The 20,405-nt window shown below is 36.1% G+C and overlaps 1 protein-coding gene across 3 annotated transcripts in view; it reads right to left on the bottom strand.

Moving 5' to 3' along the window:
* PALS1 (protein associated with LIN7 1, MAGUK p55 family member) overlaps positions 1-20,405 on the bottom strand; it is a 56,998-nt gene that overhangs the window by 14,309 nt on the left and 22,284 nt on the right. For 2 of the 3 annotated variants that reach the window (XM_071744404.1, XM_071744405.1), the window contains exons 2-5: positions 13,423-13,935; positions 6,462-6,670; positions 490-567; positions 252-398 (exon numbers count right to left, since the gene is read on the bottom strand). In XM_071744404.1, coding sequence (XP_071600505.1) covers positions 252-398; positions 490-567; positions 6,462-6,670; positions 13,423-13,789 — 801 coding nt within the window. In that variant the 5' untranslated portion in view covers positions 13,790-13,935. Of the gene's footprint in view, positions 1-251; positions 399-489; positions 568-6,452; positions 6,671-13,422; positions 13,936-20,405 lie in introns of all 3 variants that reach the window. The other variant, XM_071744403.1, reaches the window with a different exon arrangement.

Below are 20,405 nucleotides of genomic sequence, written 5' to 3'. Positions count from 1 at the left end.
AAGACTTCTGTCAAGAAGTTTTGTCCAAAGCCAAGTTGACAGAAGTTGTACAGATTCTGAATGGTAGTACAGCTACTACTGTAAGAAGATAAGCACAAGTTTACTGTCTACAACTGTTTCTCATTTTGAAGGGAAGTAGAATGTTTGCAAGTTAAATATCACCTCCACATTCAAATTCCCCAACTTTCACAGCAATCTGTGAAGGGCAAAAAAAGCTTCCTTGATGTAAAACAGAGAATACCAGTACTTACCAAAGGAATATCTCGAGCTTTCTCGATGCGAACTATTTTAACTGTCTCCCCTCCGTACACGCCAACGTTCTCATAAATTTTTTCATCTGTCATGGGCTCTGGTTGCATTTCTTGTTCTGCAACCTTATCGTGAGCCAGTAAAAGGGCCTAGTGTTACACAAAATAAACTCAGTTACAGAAAATTTCACACTTAACATGTATAAAAAATAGACTTCAGTGAAGTTCCAGTTTGTTTTACCTGCATGTGAGGGGCATTTAGCAAAGCATTAAGCTCCTGCCCATCCTTATGGTGACTGGGTTTCAAAACATTCTGCACCTAGAAAGAAATCCAGTAAAAGTAAAACTCCTGATTTATCAATACCCCTTCTCCTCCCATACTCAAGTACAACCCCCTAGTTGCAACTACTAATTTTACTGAACGTAAAGCATATCCACATAACTGTTACATGGGCTGACTGAATTTAATCTGGTACACATTACAAAATGATGCAATCAGACCACAGGACTACTCCAGTATATCTTGACTGAATTATTATCTGTCAAATCTAAGATGTCATCCACACAGATTTTTAAGTACCAGAGACAGGCAATGAGCTCAGCTTCCAGAAAGCTGCACATAAAAAAATTAAACTCTGGAAGAGAACATGATAGTGATTATCAGTCACAATGAAGTTTACGTAAATACACTGGGTCCTTAAAAGAGTTTTAAAAACTGACTAATTTCTCATTAATATGACTAGCCTCCCTTTCTCTTATAAGCTGATGGTTTATTTTTATCCAAACTATTTCCACCAACAGCAAGATCAAAAAATTCCAAGGCAGGCTTTGCAATGCATCCTGGAGCCCCTGCCTCGAAGTGTATGAGTCAGAACTTCAAAAGGTCCCAGGAAACCAGGTTTCTTTGCTTGGTTCCAAAATAATCCACATTAACACAAGGGCAGTTTTTGCTCAAGTGGCTTCAGTTGCCTAAAAAGGTTTGCCTTCTCATACAATTACCAAATATGCCTTGCCACCAGCTCTTGCAAATCCTAGAAAATCCTGGTATGCTAACAGAGAAAGCCAGGAGCATGGAGGTCCCTCTTATCCAAAGGTGAGGCTGAATAAGATACTTTCCATAGCCATTATCCTCTGACCTCATCTGACCACAAGTCCAAAACCACTAAGAGTAGAATATACATATTAGTGCAGAAGCTTTCAGTGGCATGGGGAATGTTGGTTTTTTTTTTTTTGTTCCGATACCTTTACTTAATCCTTAAGAGTAAAATTTGACATATCAGGAAATTCAGAAACCACAAGCTCCAAAGAAAAAAATATACTTTTTGTGTGTTTTAACAATAGGTCCAAGGAGTCTCTATCCCAGGAACAATTACCAACAGAAATGCAAACTCTCTTCGATGCTACCAGATGGCAGTATTGAAAAACAGTAAAGATAACTTAAAATTCTAGGAGAATACATTAAGTGAACTGTACCCATGGAGCAAGATCCCTGCACTGCCAACAAAACACTGTCACATGGAACAAGTTCCTGTGCTTAGCAATAAAGCTGGCACAACCTTCAAGAGCCTTCCTTCTAATATCTCTAGAACATGTCTCATGGCAAACAAAACTAAGACAGCAGAGAAGACTCAAACAAGAAGCCAGATTTAAATAAGTTCAATTGATTGCTTTTAAAACCCTAGAGAACAGAGAAAATTCAGTTTTATATAGGCCTGATCTCAATCATACAACTGAACTGGCCAGGATGCTATCATCCTTGACTTAGCCTGAATTTTGGGATGCTATATAGCAGACAGAACACTGTAAAGGATACAGCTCACTAACAAATTTTCCTCTGTGTTCAACTAAGAGATTCTCATTGAGAACTCTCATTGAGGTTTAGGGTCTATAACTTTCACGAGATTTTCAATTACTTTCCTGAAGAAGCTGTAGGAAGCTTTATAGTCTTATTTATTCAGTCGTTACGAATATTTTACAGGAAAACCTACTCAGAAAGTAACTTAGAAATCCTACACACAAGACAACTTTGAATTACCTTTTGAATGCAAGGTAAGGGATTTTACAGGGGAAGAGAATGCAGTCAGGTCCAACCAGTCATTTTGTGTACAGTGGATATACTTTATTCAATTTGAATTTCTGCTTTGATGAATTTAATTATTAAATTATTCTATTATTATATACTATTTATTATTTTTCTCTTTTATCAGAAAGATATATTTATTATTTCCTTATTTAAAGAAGCAGCAGAAAAGCTTTAGGCTGCTATAAGCACCACTTATCTCACCAGTATTGCCACATGCCTTTGATACTCATGGTAATGAATCCCAGAGTTTTACCAAATGAAGAAATTTAAAGGTAGGCTGTCATTTCAGAAATGATGCACTACAGATAGCATAGGCAATCCACAGTGAATACATGGCAATACTCGTATTTTCTTAAATCTTCAGCCTAGTTTTAATTGTTAACTGTGTTGAGTTCAAGTGGCCCCTCAAAACCTATCAATCAATTTGGGTTCATTATATACAACCTCAGTTTGGAGGCATGTGGAGGCACATGCTGGACAGATATTAAGGATTCAGTATTTAACCACAGCTGCAAAATCCTGTTTACTCTTAGGTAAGTAGCACTGTTGGATGGAATCAACAGACACATTGTTCTTCACTTACACCAGAAGCTACAAGTGCATCCTCTCTAAAGCACTGATCTAACTGCCTGCACTTGAAGTGAACAGAAGCAAGGCTGAAACCTACAGAAATTGAGTCTATTAAGTATATTTAATACCAAGAACATATTCAAGGTATTTGGTATGTGCTGCCACAGGCCAAAAGTGACCAACTTTCTTGAATGCTGAATCAAATATTCTTACAAGGTCAAGATTCAGATCACATTCCCATAATCCTTACCCCCATCTTGGTCAAGTTTAAATGGATTTAAAATCAGATTAATTACACCTGATGTTTACTGGCTATTTTTATTTAAGTCTTGGAGTATGCCATGTTACATGAAGATTATCTCTCTAAAATAAATTCCTTAAGCTCAAGTGATTCATCCCACCTTTTAAATTCAATGAAAGTTTATTTTAAAAATAAATAAAAGGAAAAAAATCTTAAGTTGTTCTTCTCTGGTTGTCAGAATCAGTGGGAAAAGTTTAATGTTTAAGTGTACTACTTATTTTAAGAATTTCCTAAAGAGAACTAGAAAATGAAAATGTATCATTCCACTCTTAGGTATTGTTAATGGTTAAAAAAAATCAAAATCACAAGTTTTAACAGCTTACTGTTCATACACATTATATTTTATAAAAGCAAATAATCAAGAGTAAATTAAAGCAGATTTCTTTCATTTCAGTATAGCAAATGATTGACTCCACACAGGCTTCCAAAAAAACAAGTGTGGTTTAAATTATTATTTTTTTACACTTTTTTTAAAGGGAGAATGTTTCATTTTGCCATATGAAATTACATTGCAAACTGTTTTCCCTGTTTGAGCTAAAGTAGTATGAGCTCTAGTACAGGTTCTCTTGCACATCACAAAGCCTCAAACTAAACATTTCTGAAGCTTTAAATTAGAACATGCACTCCAAAGCAGTTTCAGGGTTCTAAACTGTCACTGATAACATGTGCACTAAAATGTGCACATTAACATTACTTGCCATTTAAAATTAATGCTATGCATGGATCAGCTGTTCTCTTTCTTGTAGGCTTTTATCCTCAAGATGTTATCAGTATCTTAAAAAAAAAAGACTTTTGCAAAATGTCTTTTCAAACCTGAATTAAGAAAACTAACTGCTTTCTGGGGGAGGTTCCCATGACTGTGTTTAGGTATGAAAAAGAGCAAGAGATACAAACAAACATCACACTACAGTAAAAAACCTGGGCATGCAAGACAGCTTGACAGATAAAGAAGAACAAAACCAAAACCAGTTTTCCTAAAGCAGAAATAATTTCAGTGCTGCTACCATAACAAACACAGTAGTTTTTCCAAAAGGCATGAAGAATCTGAAAAACAAGTGTAAGATTATCTATTCAGGCAAGACAAAAGCATGGAATGGAAGGCTCGAGGTGGTCCTCCTGAGACACTTCTTCCAGTCACAGAATATTTGTCCTCAATTTTCAGCTTGATCATTTCAGGATGCTACTTAACATATTGCAAAATACAAGTCACTTAAATAACACCAGCAGCTGAATCACTGAGAAACTGGATTACCTGTGAAAATGGGAACAGACCTATTCAGTACATTGACTTTTCAGGAATTTGAAGGCCAGACAAGACAGGGATGGGAGCTGAAGTGCAGGAATACGTTTGCCTTTTATGTAATAGTCTAGCCCAAAATTCCATTGGTTAAAAAATTTTACATTTCATAAGTATTTTTCTTTATGCTTAACCTTCATGGACTGCTATGAGACCAAACTGGCTTTGTACCACCCTTCTGATTTTAGAATTCACCAAATCACATGAAAAAGAGAGGTATGTTTTGGAAAGGTAAGAGGTAGGCAAGACAGGGAGGAATATGGAAGTTTGAAAACAGACCTACAGATTTCCTAAGTGTATTTTCTTCTTGGAAGCCTCTATTAAGAAGAAAATAAGGGGACATTATATCCATGACAGGGTAAAAAACAGCTTTCTTAAGAGAAAGCTCTAGATTAAGAAAGTCCTGACTTGTACCTGAATGAAATCCCAAACTAGACCTGTGTAAAGCGAGTGTTTGGGAAAACAGATTACAAACAGAAGTTAACTGGAAAGGCTCCTCCAGGCATGCAGACATGGAGGAAGTTGAGTGAGCACCCTATAGGCTGATGGAAGCCAGAGGGAAGCCCATATGTAAAATACTCCCACCTGGTTTTGGTGCAGTCTTACTGATAATCCTAAACAAGAAAATCCTGAGCTGCACTTTAATCAGCACAATTTACCTTTAGGTAACATTTAAATTATGTCCCTCAAGAATAAGTTCTGCAAAAGAAGTCCAAGCTTGCTAGGGTGTTTTCCTTGACTAACAAGGTTAAAGGACATGGAAGCAGGACATGGAAGCAGGACATGGAAGCAGGACATGGAAAACTTCAGACAGAAAGAAAAACAGATACTAAAAATGAACATGCTGACTACTGAAATTGGAATGATGTGCCTTTTAAGAACTGGTGAATGGGTGTACATTGACTCAGATACTTCAGCTGATGTACCTGAGCCAGTTTTGAACAGGTAAGTTTGGTTGACTCAGTGCTAAATGCTGGAGGCATCTACCCAGCCTGCAGATCTGGCCTTGCTGAACACTACAGTGCTGCACTTGCACTGATGCTGCTATTAAAGCTAACTAGTTTGAAGTTTGGATCTGTATAAGGTGTAGCCACACTTCACTGCAATATGTAGATGCATCTGACCATGGAAAATGGAGATAAAAGTTACTGAGCAACCCCTCAGAGGGTCTCAGCCACATTCAGCTGCGTGTGAAAACTCTTTCTGTTCTCAGCAACTTTTTATCTGATGAGTTTTCTGTAAATTACTACTGATGCTTACAATACTTGTAATATACCTTACTGTATACAGGTATTACCCATCTATTTTCACATGAATAAACCTCAAAGGAAGTAACTAACCTGGCTGAAACTGTAAAAGTATTCCAAAGTGAAGATCCGATTGAAAAGATTAAAGTTAAAAATCTTGCTCAAGCCAATTTCTAAAAGTATACTTTAATAATTTCTAAAAGACATACCAGATCTTATTGAAGAGCTGCCAGACAAAAGTTAAGTGTAATCTGACCATCACAGCAGTAAATAGAACAATAAAACTAAAGTATTAGGGGATCTGTTGCTCTCTTTTAAGCAGAATGGTTGTATTTTCAGATGCCTCCCAATTTAAGAGCCAGGGCTCAACTGAGAGAAAAATCACAATAATAGGTAACTGCCATTCAATTCCTGAATGCTTGGAATAAAGAATACTGAAGGTAAAAGATTTTCATAACCACTCTCTTCTCCTGTTTGTAAACACAGTACCTTTTCTGATACATATCTGACCGTACTAAAAATGGAGGTCACATCCCCAGAATATTTTTCTGGTTACTCTGCCAATCTGGAAAAACCAGATATAGCAATCAGTGACTACTATAATCCCATTCATACTCAACATTCAGGAACTCAGACAAGCTTGACAGGTACATATTTGAACAACAACTATGATTATAGGTTTCATATATGTCACAGAGATGCGTACCATACATACCTCCTGTGCCAGCTCCTGAGCATTGGAGATGAGAGGATATGGAGGGCTGGCCTTGTTCATGTGCACTGTAACAGCATTGTGTATCTTAAATGCATTCTGAAAATCATTATTTTGAACAAGCTGTAAAATGAGAGAGATATCCTCTTGGCTCTGAGGGTCTACCAAAACGTGCTGGATATGCTTAAGAGAAGTTAACAGTTCTTCCACTTCTAGGTAAGAAATAACAAAATACAAATAAGATATGAGTTAACAAGATTCATAATTAAACAATGCTTATATTAAGATTTCTACCAACTTTTTTTTCCTGTTCAGTTTTTATTAGTTATCCATTATTCACTCTGACTTGTATTAGCAGACTGAATAAAAAAACACTAAAAATGAACACCAATTTGGTAAAAGGAGAAATAAAAAAGCTGATACACTGTTTAACTTTAAATTCCTCTTGAAGGAACAGTTTTTTGCTGAAAGAAATTGCTGATAAATAGAAGATCCAATAGCTGCAGCTCATGTATAGCCAAATGTGAAAGAAGAACTATTTTGCAATATGAAAAGAACTCCTTTGCTAGACTTATTTTCACGATATTCACGATTATTTTGATATATTTTTCCATGTATGTCTGCAACATATATATACTAAATATAGCTTACTAATAGGGTGAGAGCTTGAGAAGAAAACTGCAGAAAGCTGCATTTGTAAGCACAAGATTATGCACAGTCTTAGCTCATTGAGGAAAAAGCAAGGATGGAAAAAATGAACATCTGTGGTGAATTCTGAAAGCCATCTGCACCAGAAGAAAATACACATCTTTTACCCAAGAGATTATGAGTTAGGTTTGGAACATAAAACATTTGAAGATATTTTAATATGGAGTTTCTACATGTTTGCAGGATACTATATACATACTGCATTCTTGAGCTTCAAGAACCAATCTGAAGCTTTATAGTGCTTTTTAAAGACTGCCAACAAACTTAAGAGTTTTTTTAAAAAACAGTGCAAATCTTGGCAAAGTAGGTAAATTCTCAATATTAGGTACTTGAGAATCTACCTAAAACAGGGAATATGAATAATACCTATAATCCGTATAAACACAGGCAAGAAATTCTCAAGCAAATAAAAAAACAGTGGATGTTTTGGTCTTGAAATAATGTACTCATTCTCACACATTATCTGAAAAAAAAGGGACAAAAGGCTGGTTGGTCAGCTAACTTTTATTAAAATAAATTCAACCAAGCTAGAATTTTGAATCCTGGTATTTTTTAAAAATTGAACAAAGAAAATCCCAAATTTTAAAACTGTCAGTTGATACTGAGGTCAGTCTCCCTTATTGGCATCAAAATATCAGCTTTGAGAACAATTTTAAGTTTTAACAACCTTCATTCATTGTGAGCTAATTAAAGAACCTTAAAAATGGAACGCTACCAAGACAAAAGCTAAGTTGCATTTTTACATGAAAAAAAATCACATAGATACTAATAATTAACATGTATACATTCTGTCAAAATTTCCTTTGCATACTTTTAACCTCAAATTCACCAGTACACTACACAATGATAGAAGCAAACTTGTTGAGCAAAAAATTAAAATAGCTGATAAAAAGACACAACAATAAAGCCTAATAAAATATGAGTTCCAAGTAAATGTAATGTTCTTAATTTTGGACAATGCATACCCAGGTATATGCTTTCACTTCTGAGCTAGCAAAGTCTGTCTTCTGTATATTAAAAGGAAACAACCTAGAGCTACTACTCTTGCACTTTTCCTTTTGCAGGACAATTAAAAAATGACAAAAAAAGCCTCCAAAACCATCCCACACACGCTGAAATATCCTACCCACCAAGTTCAAGGGCTTCTTCCTGTAACCACCAAGGAAACAAAGGGCAGTAGCACAAAAGCTGCACAGAAAGCTCGGGTACCGGCTGTGCAGGATATTCCACAGGAGAAATCCAGAACAGCTCACAACCCTAATGAAGGCAGCCAACAGGGAACTGTATGCACAACCTACTGCCTGTCACACAGGGTAAACACCATGTGGAGAGAAAACTAAAGAACACTCTACAAGCAAGAATATTTGATAAATAGGATGTTGTCATCTGGCAAAATTCTAGCCTGGTAGAGTATGCAGAATACCAAAGCATTTCAGCAATTGATTCTCCCAAACCTGAGGAACTGAACTATTTTCAAGAAATGGGAAAAAAAAAAAAAAGTGCAAACCAGTCAGATATTACTGTGTTACTGTAAAGTTCCTATTGAACTCAGTTAAAAAACATACCAACCCAAAATTCTGCTGCTTGTTACTGTTGCCAGATTTAAAAAAACTCAGTGAGGTATTAATTCTGGTCTATCCCTCCTAATGTACCCGAGAACTCACATACACGCATACATATGTAACACAAGAAGAAATTCTAATACATTTTCCTCACGGGACAGCAACATATAAAGACATCTTATTCTTTGCACATTATGCTCCTGGATCCCTCTACCTATTACCTCCTCAGCACCTTGCTAGTTTGTCACTCTTTCTTATTAACAATCACAATTCCTTTTCTCCCCTTATAGCTCTCAACCTTCAACAGTGCTGGATAGAAATGCCCTATACCAAAAGTTCACCTCCCTGAAAAAGCAAACAAATACCCCTCTTAACACAGTTCAAAAAGAGATATAAAGCTTCAAAGGAGTGAAATGAAATATTTCCCAAAAACTAGCAATGCATTTCCTAATCACTTGTTTAATAATAAAAAAATCCAAACATATCCATAGAAGCACATACATACCTATCTTTATGCATGCCTAACTATGTTCCTGTTTCTCTGAATTCTAAATCACAGATTTCAGTGGTTTGTTTAGTTGGTTTTTGGGGTTTTTTTTACCTTTTATTAAGAAGATAAATGCCAGGTAACAAAAGAATCCATGGCAGGGGGGTTGGAACCAGATGGTCTTTAAGGTCCCTTTCAACACAAACCAATATATTCTATGGTTTCTAGATATTTTCTACTGAAAGGGTTGCCTTGGAAAAGAAAAGCTCAGTAAAAGACTAACATCTGCGTTTACTCACAGAGAAAAGTCAGGGTTCTTTTGCAGAACAAGTCCATATTTTTATTCGCAGATCAATTAGCAATCAACACCCTTTTTTTCAAGTCTTCTTTAAGAAGCAGTGCAGCCCTTTTCCCCACCAGGCTATGAAATGGCTGGAATGTGAGTGAGCACTGTGCCATGCACACATTCATCAGAAGACTGCCAAGGCAAAAGTATGCAAGTGCAGGGGAGGACCCCTGGTCACAGCATAGCAGGGTAGGTTAGAAAAAGAAGACAAGAAAATGGTTGCTGTTTATCATCTTAAACAAAAAGTTACGAACAGCAGGCTTAGATATAATTGGCTTTATTGTATGTCAGCACCAATACTTTGATTTCCAAGCTTTTTTATAGATTTCTAGAGTACTGTATATGTTGGTACTAGCTCTCTAATGCTCTGTGTATTTCTTCAATCACAGGGCTAAGGAAAGTATTTTTAACACAAAACTATATCTGAAAGTTTATTTTATGCATACTTACAAGTTTATCCCAAAGTATAAACCAAAAAAAGGGCATCTTTTCCCCTTACAAAAAAATTATTTTCACTGTAGCCACAAAATATGTACTTACATGGAATGTCAGTTACTCCTAATTCATTCAGTTTAACTTAATTAACTAAATTAGCTGTATGATTATAACTAAATCAACTGTAGTAAACAAAAAATTCCCTGCATTTTAAAGAAGTACACTGCTGTGAAAAAAGTCAAATGCATATGTGCACATGTTCTAGGTGTGCAGAAAGTTATTTCCAATAAGACAGCTGTCTAAACCTTAAACTGTTTTGATAACAAACACAAAATTGTTTTGGTTAAGTGCCCTGTTTTATTTTATAAATAAAATAAAATTTGTTTAACCTAGTATTTGTTTTTGATTCTTAAGACGAACAGATTAAAAACTTGGCAAAGATCTGCAAAATGAGACGCGGGCACATGAGAAACATTTTCAAAACTAAATATACAATCAGGTATATTAAGCAATTGTTATTTAAAACATGTGTCTCTTGCAGAGGCTTTATGGATTAACACACACAAAAAAACCCCAACATTAAAAATCAAAATTAAAGTCAAAATCAGTATTTTAAGAACGATGGAATAAGGGTAGTTTAACATTTCTGTAATTCACTAGCACCTGCCCGGGTTTATTTGGGGTTGTCCAAAGAAAGCTTAGAGCCTGGTAAAAGTGACCAAGCACTCCTGTTAGGACAGTAAAAGTTAAAGATGGAAAGAGTGAGCAGCAGTGTAGGTCAGAAATTCAGCATAACCAAATAGGCAAAGTGCAAACAATTTCACATACTAGCAGTTATTTTTTTTTTAAAAAGTCATGGGCTAACAAGCTTCTTGAATACGAAAAAGTTGCATATATAAATTATAAAAAGTCTGGTCTCTCCAAGTAAGGTATTAAATAAAAAGCCAAGAATATTAAGGATAAGTTACTTGAATCCTCTCTATGATACTGTATTATTTTGTAAGCAAACATGCGTTCTAAGGCCACATCCCTAGCCCTGACACTAATTGGGAACAGACAGCTTTCAGAATTAAAAAAAAAAAAAAAAAAAAAAAAATCAAATCATGTTTTGAAATTCAGTATTATTTTCAGATGTTAGAACGATTAATGCAGAAGCTGGAAAAAGAACATGCTTAATATCAGAGGAAAATTTTGGAAGAGCCCAAGCTACTGCAGAAGCACTTTGTTAAATTTAAAATTATTACTTAATAAGTTGTAATATTAAGCTTTAGTAAGTTTTTGACAGCACTAATGACAGAACACAGATTCTTTATGGGCTATAAAAGTTAAGACATCACAGCATTTCATTTAGAACTTTTTTAAAATTTCCAAGAACTTAACATCACACTTCAGTATAACCAAAAGCACCACTCTTAACAGGAGCACTAAACTATTAAAAAATGCTCTCCAGACTACTGATCCAATTATTACTATAACTTTGTCTGGCAGGGAAGTAACTGCAATACCCTTGTATTCCTGTCCTTATTATGTCATGATTTCTCCAACTGAAACAGGTGACTATGAAACCCTAATCCAGCTGATGCACATATGGCTGTATCATGATTTAGCCAAGTTAGATCTCCTAAAGCTCCTTGTCTTTCCAGCTCAAAGAACAGACTATATTTACACAGCAAGCTAGGCAGTACTTCTGCTCTATGCACATACTTTTAAAGCCTTGTTTACCACAATTCAGAATAAATAGAGACATCATGAGTTTTCTAATTTTCATGGCACCAGAACACTGAGGGTATTAGCTGTAGCTAAAACATCCAATTTACTACTGTGTTTTTAGAGACCTTTGCTGGCAGCAGAACAATGACAAGATCCAAATTTAGATTAGAAAAATGAAGAGTTAAGAGTCCTTGTTGATAATATCAAGCAACCAGTTTTCCTTCAAGATGCACTTTAGACTATATATTGCTATTTTCTAATTTACCTCTTCCACATGGATACATTTCAAAATAGCCTTTTGTCACCACAGCAAGTTCTCCATCGTTGTCTCTTCTGTTCAAACAGCCCCAGTCTACCCCAGCTCCCTGCTGATTCTCAAGTTTGCCACAGCCATACTCACGTTCTCATTTCTAACAGCTTCCATGGCTACCTTCTTTGCCCACTGGTTTCCAAGTTCTCAGCATCTCTGGCATGACACCTAGACTCAGCTTTCCAATTCAAAGCCACTCTCTTTCCTCCCTTTTGAGGTTCCCACTCCCAATTCCTGTCTTCAGAGCTTCTAGCCACTGTGGCTAAAAAAGTCCCAAGAGAAGTCACTTGTACTGTTTGACTTCAATCTTTTCATCTTCTGCTTTGTGCTCTCTTTAAGGAGAATTTCACAATCAAATATTGAATGCTTCATAAAGTTAAGTACAGAATCTGGTTTTTACAAAGAGGTCTCTTGGACAGAAGCTGACAAGCCCTGCACTAAACCAAGGAACACTTGCCTTGCTGGTAACCAACCCTTGCTTTCATCAGGAGGTTGGACTGGATGACTTCCTGATGACCCTTTCAAGCTAAATTTTCCTAAAGAGGGATTCATACAATAAAGCTTACCAAAGGTTATGGAATAGAGACATGTCTGTATCACAAACATTGCTTGAGTACACAAATTAGCAATTTTATACCTATTTTTTACTCTTTTCTCAATTATCAGCCAATCGGAAAGAATAGCAAGAATCTTCAATGCATTCGCCTCAAAAAGGCACTGTTTTAAAATAGTATGGATTGCAGAACAGGTATAGATTTGGAAATCTGAACTGGGTTTCTACATATTCACAGTGCTTCTTTTTTACTCCAGTAACATACCACATTTTAGAGAAAAACTATTTTTCGACACAAGCACAGTTAAATCAATGACAGCTACAAAGTGAACAATTTCAGAATCTATTTCTTAAAAAATTCGTAGCACTATTTTCATCCATGTTCAAATGCCAGGCTAAGCAGATTTGCACTACCAATGCCAATATGTTAAGAGAAAACAGAAACTAGGTGAGAACTGACAATGCAAGACAATCAGAATAAGAATAAATTACCAGCATGCTTATCTTTAAAAGCTCTTGTGATCTATTTTCAATGACAGTGTTTACTCATTGCTTATTTTGGTCTGTGCTTCAAAAAAAAAAAAAAAAATCGGATATTACTTGCATGGTTTTTCTCAGCCTGAACAGAATGGACACATCCCCTGAATTCATTAAACACAGGATATTTAACTGTTTCACAGACTGTTCTGCTTGTAAAAGCCACTTGCTGAGGCACATGGTCTTGTGCTTCACTAAATAAATAAAAAAGCCCAAACCACCACAAATCCAATAAATTAGGTTTTCATTTGCCTAAAAGAACACTAATACCAACTAAGTATTTTCTTCGTCAGCCCACTGATTGCATTTTACCTACCTACTGTCTTCACAGTATAATGAGGACTCTCCAAAACAATTCCTTCCTCTGTGTCAAATATTGGATTATCTATTCCAGTTTTAGGAGGAATCTGTGCTAGCTTCTTTAGCCTCATGGAAGCAGTAAGGTCCAGTTCTTGCTTCTTTCCCTCTTCTTCCCGCCTGCGCCTTATGTCCTCCTGCTGCTGACGGATTCGCTCAAGCTGAGCGCTTCGCCGCATGGGCATCATCCTGGAGCCCAACTCCCCAGGGCAATCAACAGCCATTTCTCTGTGCTTCTGAGGTTCTTCAAGAGATGCAAGATCCACATTTTTTGCTTCATTGTCAGAATCTTCTGTGATATGTCCGTTCATGTGAGAAGTTGTCATGATTATTTGTAATGGTGCTTATCCTCCTCAGGCAGAAATGCTGCTACTAGGCCAGCTTTCGTTCTGATGTTGTCTAAAATCCATTACAACTTGAAAAATATTTCCCATTCGTCACAGGCAGTCGAAGAAACATCCAGAAAGGAAATCTAATGAAAGATATTCAAAAGAAGTTAGTCAATAACTGAATTAATAAGAAAACATAAGACAATTCTTCAGGTCCCCAGGAATTAAAACAATGGAACTTTTCCTCCACATTTACTTAGTGTTTCTTCCCCTGCTATATTCTACAGAACCCTCACAAACCCATTTCACACATTTTAGTAAACTTCAGGTGCCAATGTTAGGAGTACTGTTCAAACTAATGCTAAAGTCTCTTTCATTTTCCAGTCAAAGCAATGGAGATACACAGCTGCAGATCAGCAGTTTAATTCTTTAAGTTCCTGCTCAGTTTTATTTTACCAGTTCTTTCTTTAAAAATCCAACACAATATATCTTTACGATCCTACAAAGACTAAATGTGAATAACTTGTTATAAACATGTTCATAAGAAGTTTAGCAAGTTAAACTCAAGTAATTTGTATTTATTGTTCATAAATTGAGGCATTTTATGTAAACATTGCTTTCCAGGTTGAGAGAAGACAGGTCTGGCATCGAGTCCTTTCAAAAGATACTATGTGAAGCAGTCTGGAGCTGCACTTGCACAATTCCAAGTAGGGATAAAGTGCTGGGATAAGGGTTGGACAGTTCTGGTTAGTAGCTACTCTTAATACTTCCTGTAGGTATGCCTTAAAGCAGAAAGGATTAAACACAAGAGTAAAAATCCCTGTGTGGGTGTACAGAGAAGAGATTTGACAGAGAGCAAGAATTCATTCCCACAGTCAAGTAGTGACATTCCACTATATTCCTTACACCTTAATCTGCTTTCTCATTCCTGATGATTTAAGGTAAAGAAATCAAGTGCCCAGAAAAATATAAACACTCATCTCTCAAATATAATGCATATAAAAATTATGTGCTTTAGACCACACTGCCTTTCTCCATAACAAAGCCAATGTTACATTATCTTCAGTATGTCCAAATAAAGGGTCATAAAATTAATAAATCGTTGTGTACAGTATTACCAATACATACAGTTTTTCAAATTATTATCTTCTTTTTTAATTTACTGAAAAGAAAAACTACTTTTGTTGCACTGGAAGCAACAAGACAGAAAAAACCCCAATCTTAAACCGAACCAAATGTTTGTGTTTGGAGGAGGAAGGGAAAGATGCTTAGACTGTAATTAAGCTGAAAATTAAAGATAAATAGTGCTGTTTTGGAGGAGCAGCAATAGAAACCTCCTACATTAATTTCTGCCAGCTTTTTATTTTGATAGGCAGTAGTATTCAGTTACATACAGCAACTAAGGCAACTTTCTTTACTTGCTTCCTGTGCAGATACTACTGCAAGTGATTACTAAGATCTTCCAAGAGGTAAGAATGAGGATGGTAGTAAAAAAATCTTTTTTGTCTTTAAAAGATACTTAATTGCACCCCACTGATATGTAAAAATTATTTCAATGCTCAACGTTACCGCATTCAGAAAAAAAATCAGACAACAATAAAAAGGACAACAGAAGCTACACAGCAGTGGGGCTAACACTGTTTGGTGCCTCTAAAACTTCCAGTTAGTGTCCTTAAAAAAATTCACCACAGATTTCTGAAGAATAAAGCCATGTAAAGTTAGCATTTGGACAGGGTTATAAAATGGACCATCTGAAAAAGTCATCTCTGAGATTCAGAGAAAGGCAGATAATTTAGCAAGGTGATCCATGGAATACCCTATTTCCCCTTCAAAAATGCAACTTCCCTGTACAGAAATACCAAGGCCAAAAAAGGAAGTCTCATTGGGTACAATAAAATTGCAGAGAGCACTATGGGGGTGGAAGATAATTCAAATTCCCTTTCATCCAACGTTGTACTGGCCATAGATGGTCTGATAACTGAGCCTGTTGAAAGCTTCATTACTCTAACCCTGACAAGCTGAAAGAAAACTCTCATTCCTGTCTGTAGGTTACAACTAACAGGTGTCAAAAAAACTTGAGGGAATGAGCAATATCCAGGTACTCAGCACTAAAGAAGTCAAAACCACTATCTGAGGATATGCAAGAAGTAAAATGCATCCTCAATTATACCACTGAAACACAGAATCATGTGAAAGCTAAATAATGTCATGCTTGTTAAAGAATCTACACAGAAAATGAAGTTGATGGCCAATAATTAATAACTGATCACAAAAATGTTTTTAGTGGGACTAGCCATAAAATTTTAAATTACTAGCTAATTAAGACAAAGACTATCTTGTGAGGTTAAATCAGAAAAAGAGCACAACAAAAACTTGTTTATTTGTATGTGTAATGAGGTTTTAAATTTTTTCAGTTTAGTAATAAGCACTGAAGATCAGAGAGACAAAAATGTAGCCTGAGGTAAATATTAGTAATAACAGTAGTGCCTATTAGTAATAGGCAATCATTAGTAACACTGCTTACATTTGCAGTATAAGCTCCATGGGAAGATGCAGAGGACCCTTGGAACAGAGTAACCCAGACATTTTAGTGGCCTGTGATAATAGCTGATCACTTTCAGTATTTAAAAGTCAGGCCAGTTAAGAAAGAAGCAAGCATTACAGAAAATTAGAGTTCTCCTTCAGTCACACTTTAACAACAATATTCAGAGAAGTGGCATAAAACTTGAGAGTTTTAGGAGAATTTTAAAGAGAGTAATTTTTATGTCCCTGGCAGATGTCTCTGAAGCAACCAGTACGCAGTACAGGCAAAGGAATCACACTCCAATAATATAAAAGATAATATGAAATATCACTTACCAGGCATTTGATAATTTATAAAAAGATATTATTTTTAATAAAGGCATAATTTGATGTTACCAAAATATAAAACCAAATCCATAAAAACCTGGCCCCCAACCTATAACTAGCTGGTAATCCATACAAGCACAGGCATGCTGCAAGTCTGGAATGCTGGAATAAATAACCTCCTTTTCTCAAAAAACTTCTGGTTACAGATCACCCCCTCCACAACTAAAGCCCCCTTCTGGTGTCTCAACTCTGAAGCCCCTCTACACAAAGGTCCTAAGGAACCTAAAAAGTAAAGTATGGAACTGATAAAATATTAACGTGGTCCTCTAATTAAGGTGTGCTATAGCTGAGGTTAAAAATAAGATATAGCTTGAGGCAGGCACCAGGAAGAGAAATTTTTCCTCTAACCAATAAGCATGGCACCAAGTCTTATGATAACTAATTTCAGAAACAGTTTTCTTGTCTACTCCTTCTGATCTTTTCAAATTATAAAAATTCCAAGATGATAACAATAAGGAAAGGTTTTTATGAGAAGTCTGCTCTCTGCAAGTTGTGGGTCATCCAATAAACTAGCTTTTCAGCCCAAGAGGACCTTATTTTGTTATATTCATTTTTGTAGTAAGAGTAAAAATTGACTGACATAACAATACTGATTTTTTCTTCATCGTAAGTAAAATATATAGAATAGTATTTTCTAACGTGATACTTCATTTCCACTTTAGAACTTGCTATTAGCAGTATTTATAATCTTTAAATATGTACAAGTCTCTGTGCTACACAGTTTGGCTGCTCAGAGTTTAATAGGCGTAAATTGTAGCTTTGACTGTCTTGCTTTGAACTGCTGGTATCTAACAGGAGAACCTCAGCGTTCCTACGTGACACAAAGATCTTTCCAAATAAAGCAGGTTCATGACTCTTTTCTCCCCAAATTCATATCACAAGTCTTACCAATATGGTCCAGGAGAGATAAATCCAAGTTCAAAATGGCAAAATGAAAGAGAAAACCTCTCAACTACTGCTTTCTTGGTTTTGTAAATGCTGTACTTCACAAGCCATGCATCATTCTTCACAGTGTCAGGCTTCTGTCCTCTCTTTAACCACCCTGAATACTCCAAACACAGCACAGGTGCCAAAAGCTCTGTCAAAGAATAAGCTTAATAAATGCAATCACCTTGCTGTGCAAGACAAATGGTAGAATAACATATACTGACAGGGACAGAAAGAGAAGTGCTGTAAGGTGGTTTAGGTTTCCTGTTGCTTCCTGGGGACTGTGGCTGGTGTGCAGAGCAATAGTAATTGCTTTAACAAGTAAATTCTGTACAGTAAAATTAGATTTGTTTTGCTTCAGCAACTTCCAAAGAGCATAAACGACATTTTCTGGAGGCTAAGGTTTTGTGTTACATTATGATAGTGTTTAAAATTCTCTCAATGTTACAAGTATGATTAGACTTGATAGTTCCCTTTTGAAAATTCATTAAAGCTGCAAATTCTGAATGACTGCAAGGGAGATCAGGGCTCACCCCCAACTGAAATTCCTTAGGTTTGGCACAATTGAGAGCATAAAAGCCCAACCTACATCTGTATTTATATTGTAAACACAAGAAAAAAATATTTAATATCAGAGACAGTGCAAAGGATTTATTATCAGCTGAAAGCCACATACTATGACAGACATGGTATATTAAAATATTAATTAAAAACAACTGGAAGAAGAATTCTGGGTTGCCAAAGTGAATTAAAAGTTAGATGAAAGTCACATAAAAGATATTCCTTGACACCTGAATTACAAAAAAAAAAAAGCAGTCATAATACTATATTAAGAGATCTCTGCCATGTATTATTAGTACCTCATATAACAACGGGTCTTTGTATTTGTACTTGGTACTTCAGATTTCTAAGCAAGCAAAACTTAGGCAAAAAAAAAATTGCAAAATAACAAACTAAGACACTTCAGTAATTTCACATATGGAAGCTTGATGTAGGAAAAAAAATAATCTCAACTTCCCCTACATAATTTCCCAAGCATCACTTGTTTTTTCAACAGTATTTCAGTGAACCTCCAAGAGTAAGAGACTTAGAAGCCAGTTACATAAAAGAAAACACAACACAATGTTGCACAGCATAAAATGAACCACTCCTTAATGAGAGTTAGATTGGAGTTTAGGGCAGAAAATACTTCACATGTATCTTCTGTGGAGCTTAAGAGTACTTGAAATACATGGTACAGACTGAAGCAGCCTGATGTTTTTCAAAGGCAAGTCAAAGTTACAAAACCTATGACAACTTGATACCGTTTTTCTTAATTTAAAAAATTCTGTTATAGAAAAAAAAATTGCTTTACACTAGCTCTGCAACACCTTTAGGCCTAAACCATCTGGTATGGTTTGTTTGAGGGTTTTGTTGTTTTGTTGGTTTTTTCTTTAGTTTACAATATTTAACATGATTTTTTCCTAATTAGATGCTCTAGCATAGTCTTGGTATTGGAACAAAATTCCTCCTTTAATATCCAGCTGACCCTTATTTCTAACAACTTCAGACCAGAGTTCATTATAAAACCTGTCAAGCACAGTAAATCAGTTCAACATGTGCATTTCAAAGTGCTTTCAGACATGCCAAGAGGTTTTAACATTCCATGCTCACTTAAATGTGCAAGATACGTGGATCAACAGCAAACAGGGCTAAACCCTGAAAAGAAAAGCAATTTTCATTGTTAGCGCTTTGTAAGTTGCATTTGTACAAGAGCAATAACAATATTAACTTGCAAAATAAAAACAGGGACTCAGATGCTAAGGTCAGACAGAAGTTTTATAAGCTGTGTAAACATATTTCTTGATATGTAAACTCAGGGAACTGTGAGCAATGGTATTACATTTAAGAACGGTGGGTCTATTTAAAACACATTCATTTTATTAGCCTTGTTTATCTGTTGATTCAGTGGCATCAAAGAAGTCACAGCTCAAGAACTGGCCAGTGTACACCATCAGCTTCACAAGATAGAGGGCTACTGCCTACAGAACAGATACCAACGAAGTGTTCTCCATGAAAAACATGGATCAGTAAGATGGTACATAATGTCAACCAAGAGCCACATCACTCAGACCTCTCTTCAGTAACTCATCTGTGCCCTGTGATAGGATGAGGGGCAATGGATTCAGGACAGAGCACAGGAAGTTCCACCTCAACACGAGGAAGAACTTCTTTAAGGATTACAGATCCCCCGAACAGGCTCCCCAGGGAGGTTGTGGAGTCTCCTTCCCTGAAGACTTTCATGACCTGTCTGGATGCATATCTGAATGACCTGCCCTAGTTTTGGCCCTGCTCTGGTAGGGGGGTTGGACTCAATCCTTCCAACCCCTGTCATTCTGATATCTTCACAATTCTGTGTATAAACCACATGAAATTACAGCACACAGAGCATCTATCATAATTTCATCGTGTATTTGCATGTGACACATAAGAGAGTGGATTTTAACCTGTTTCACTGCAGAAGCATAAATTGATTTCTAAGGTACCTCCAAAAATTGTTTTATATAAATACTCAGTGTAATACAACATACTATTCTTGTTTCAGTTCCTGTTTTAACTTCTAGTCACATCAGACCACTACATACATTTCTGGAAAAGGATGTTTAATTTAATTACTCAGTCCAACAGACAATGGAGTTTTGATAAACAATTTTTGCTACCTCAGAATTAAAAGCAGAAGTGCAAGATTTGTACTGCAGCCCACCATTTGCAGGACTCAGCCTTAGTGGACCCGAGT

This window comes from Heliangelus exortis, chromosome 5 (genome assembly GCF_036169615.1).
Source record: "Heliangelus exortis chromosome 5, bHelExo1.hap1, whole genome shotgun sequence".
Classification (NCBI taxonomy): domain Eukaryota; kingdom Metazoa; phylum Chordata; class Aves; order Apodiformes; family Trochilidae; genus Heliangelus; species Heliangelus exortis.
Note: the sequence above shows the minus strand (reverse complement) of the source record. Positions and strands in the feature narration are given on the sequence as shown.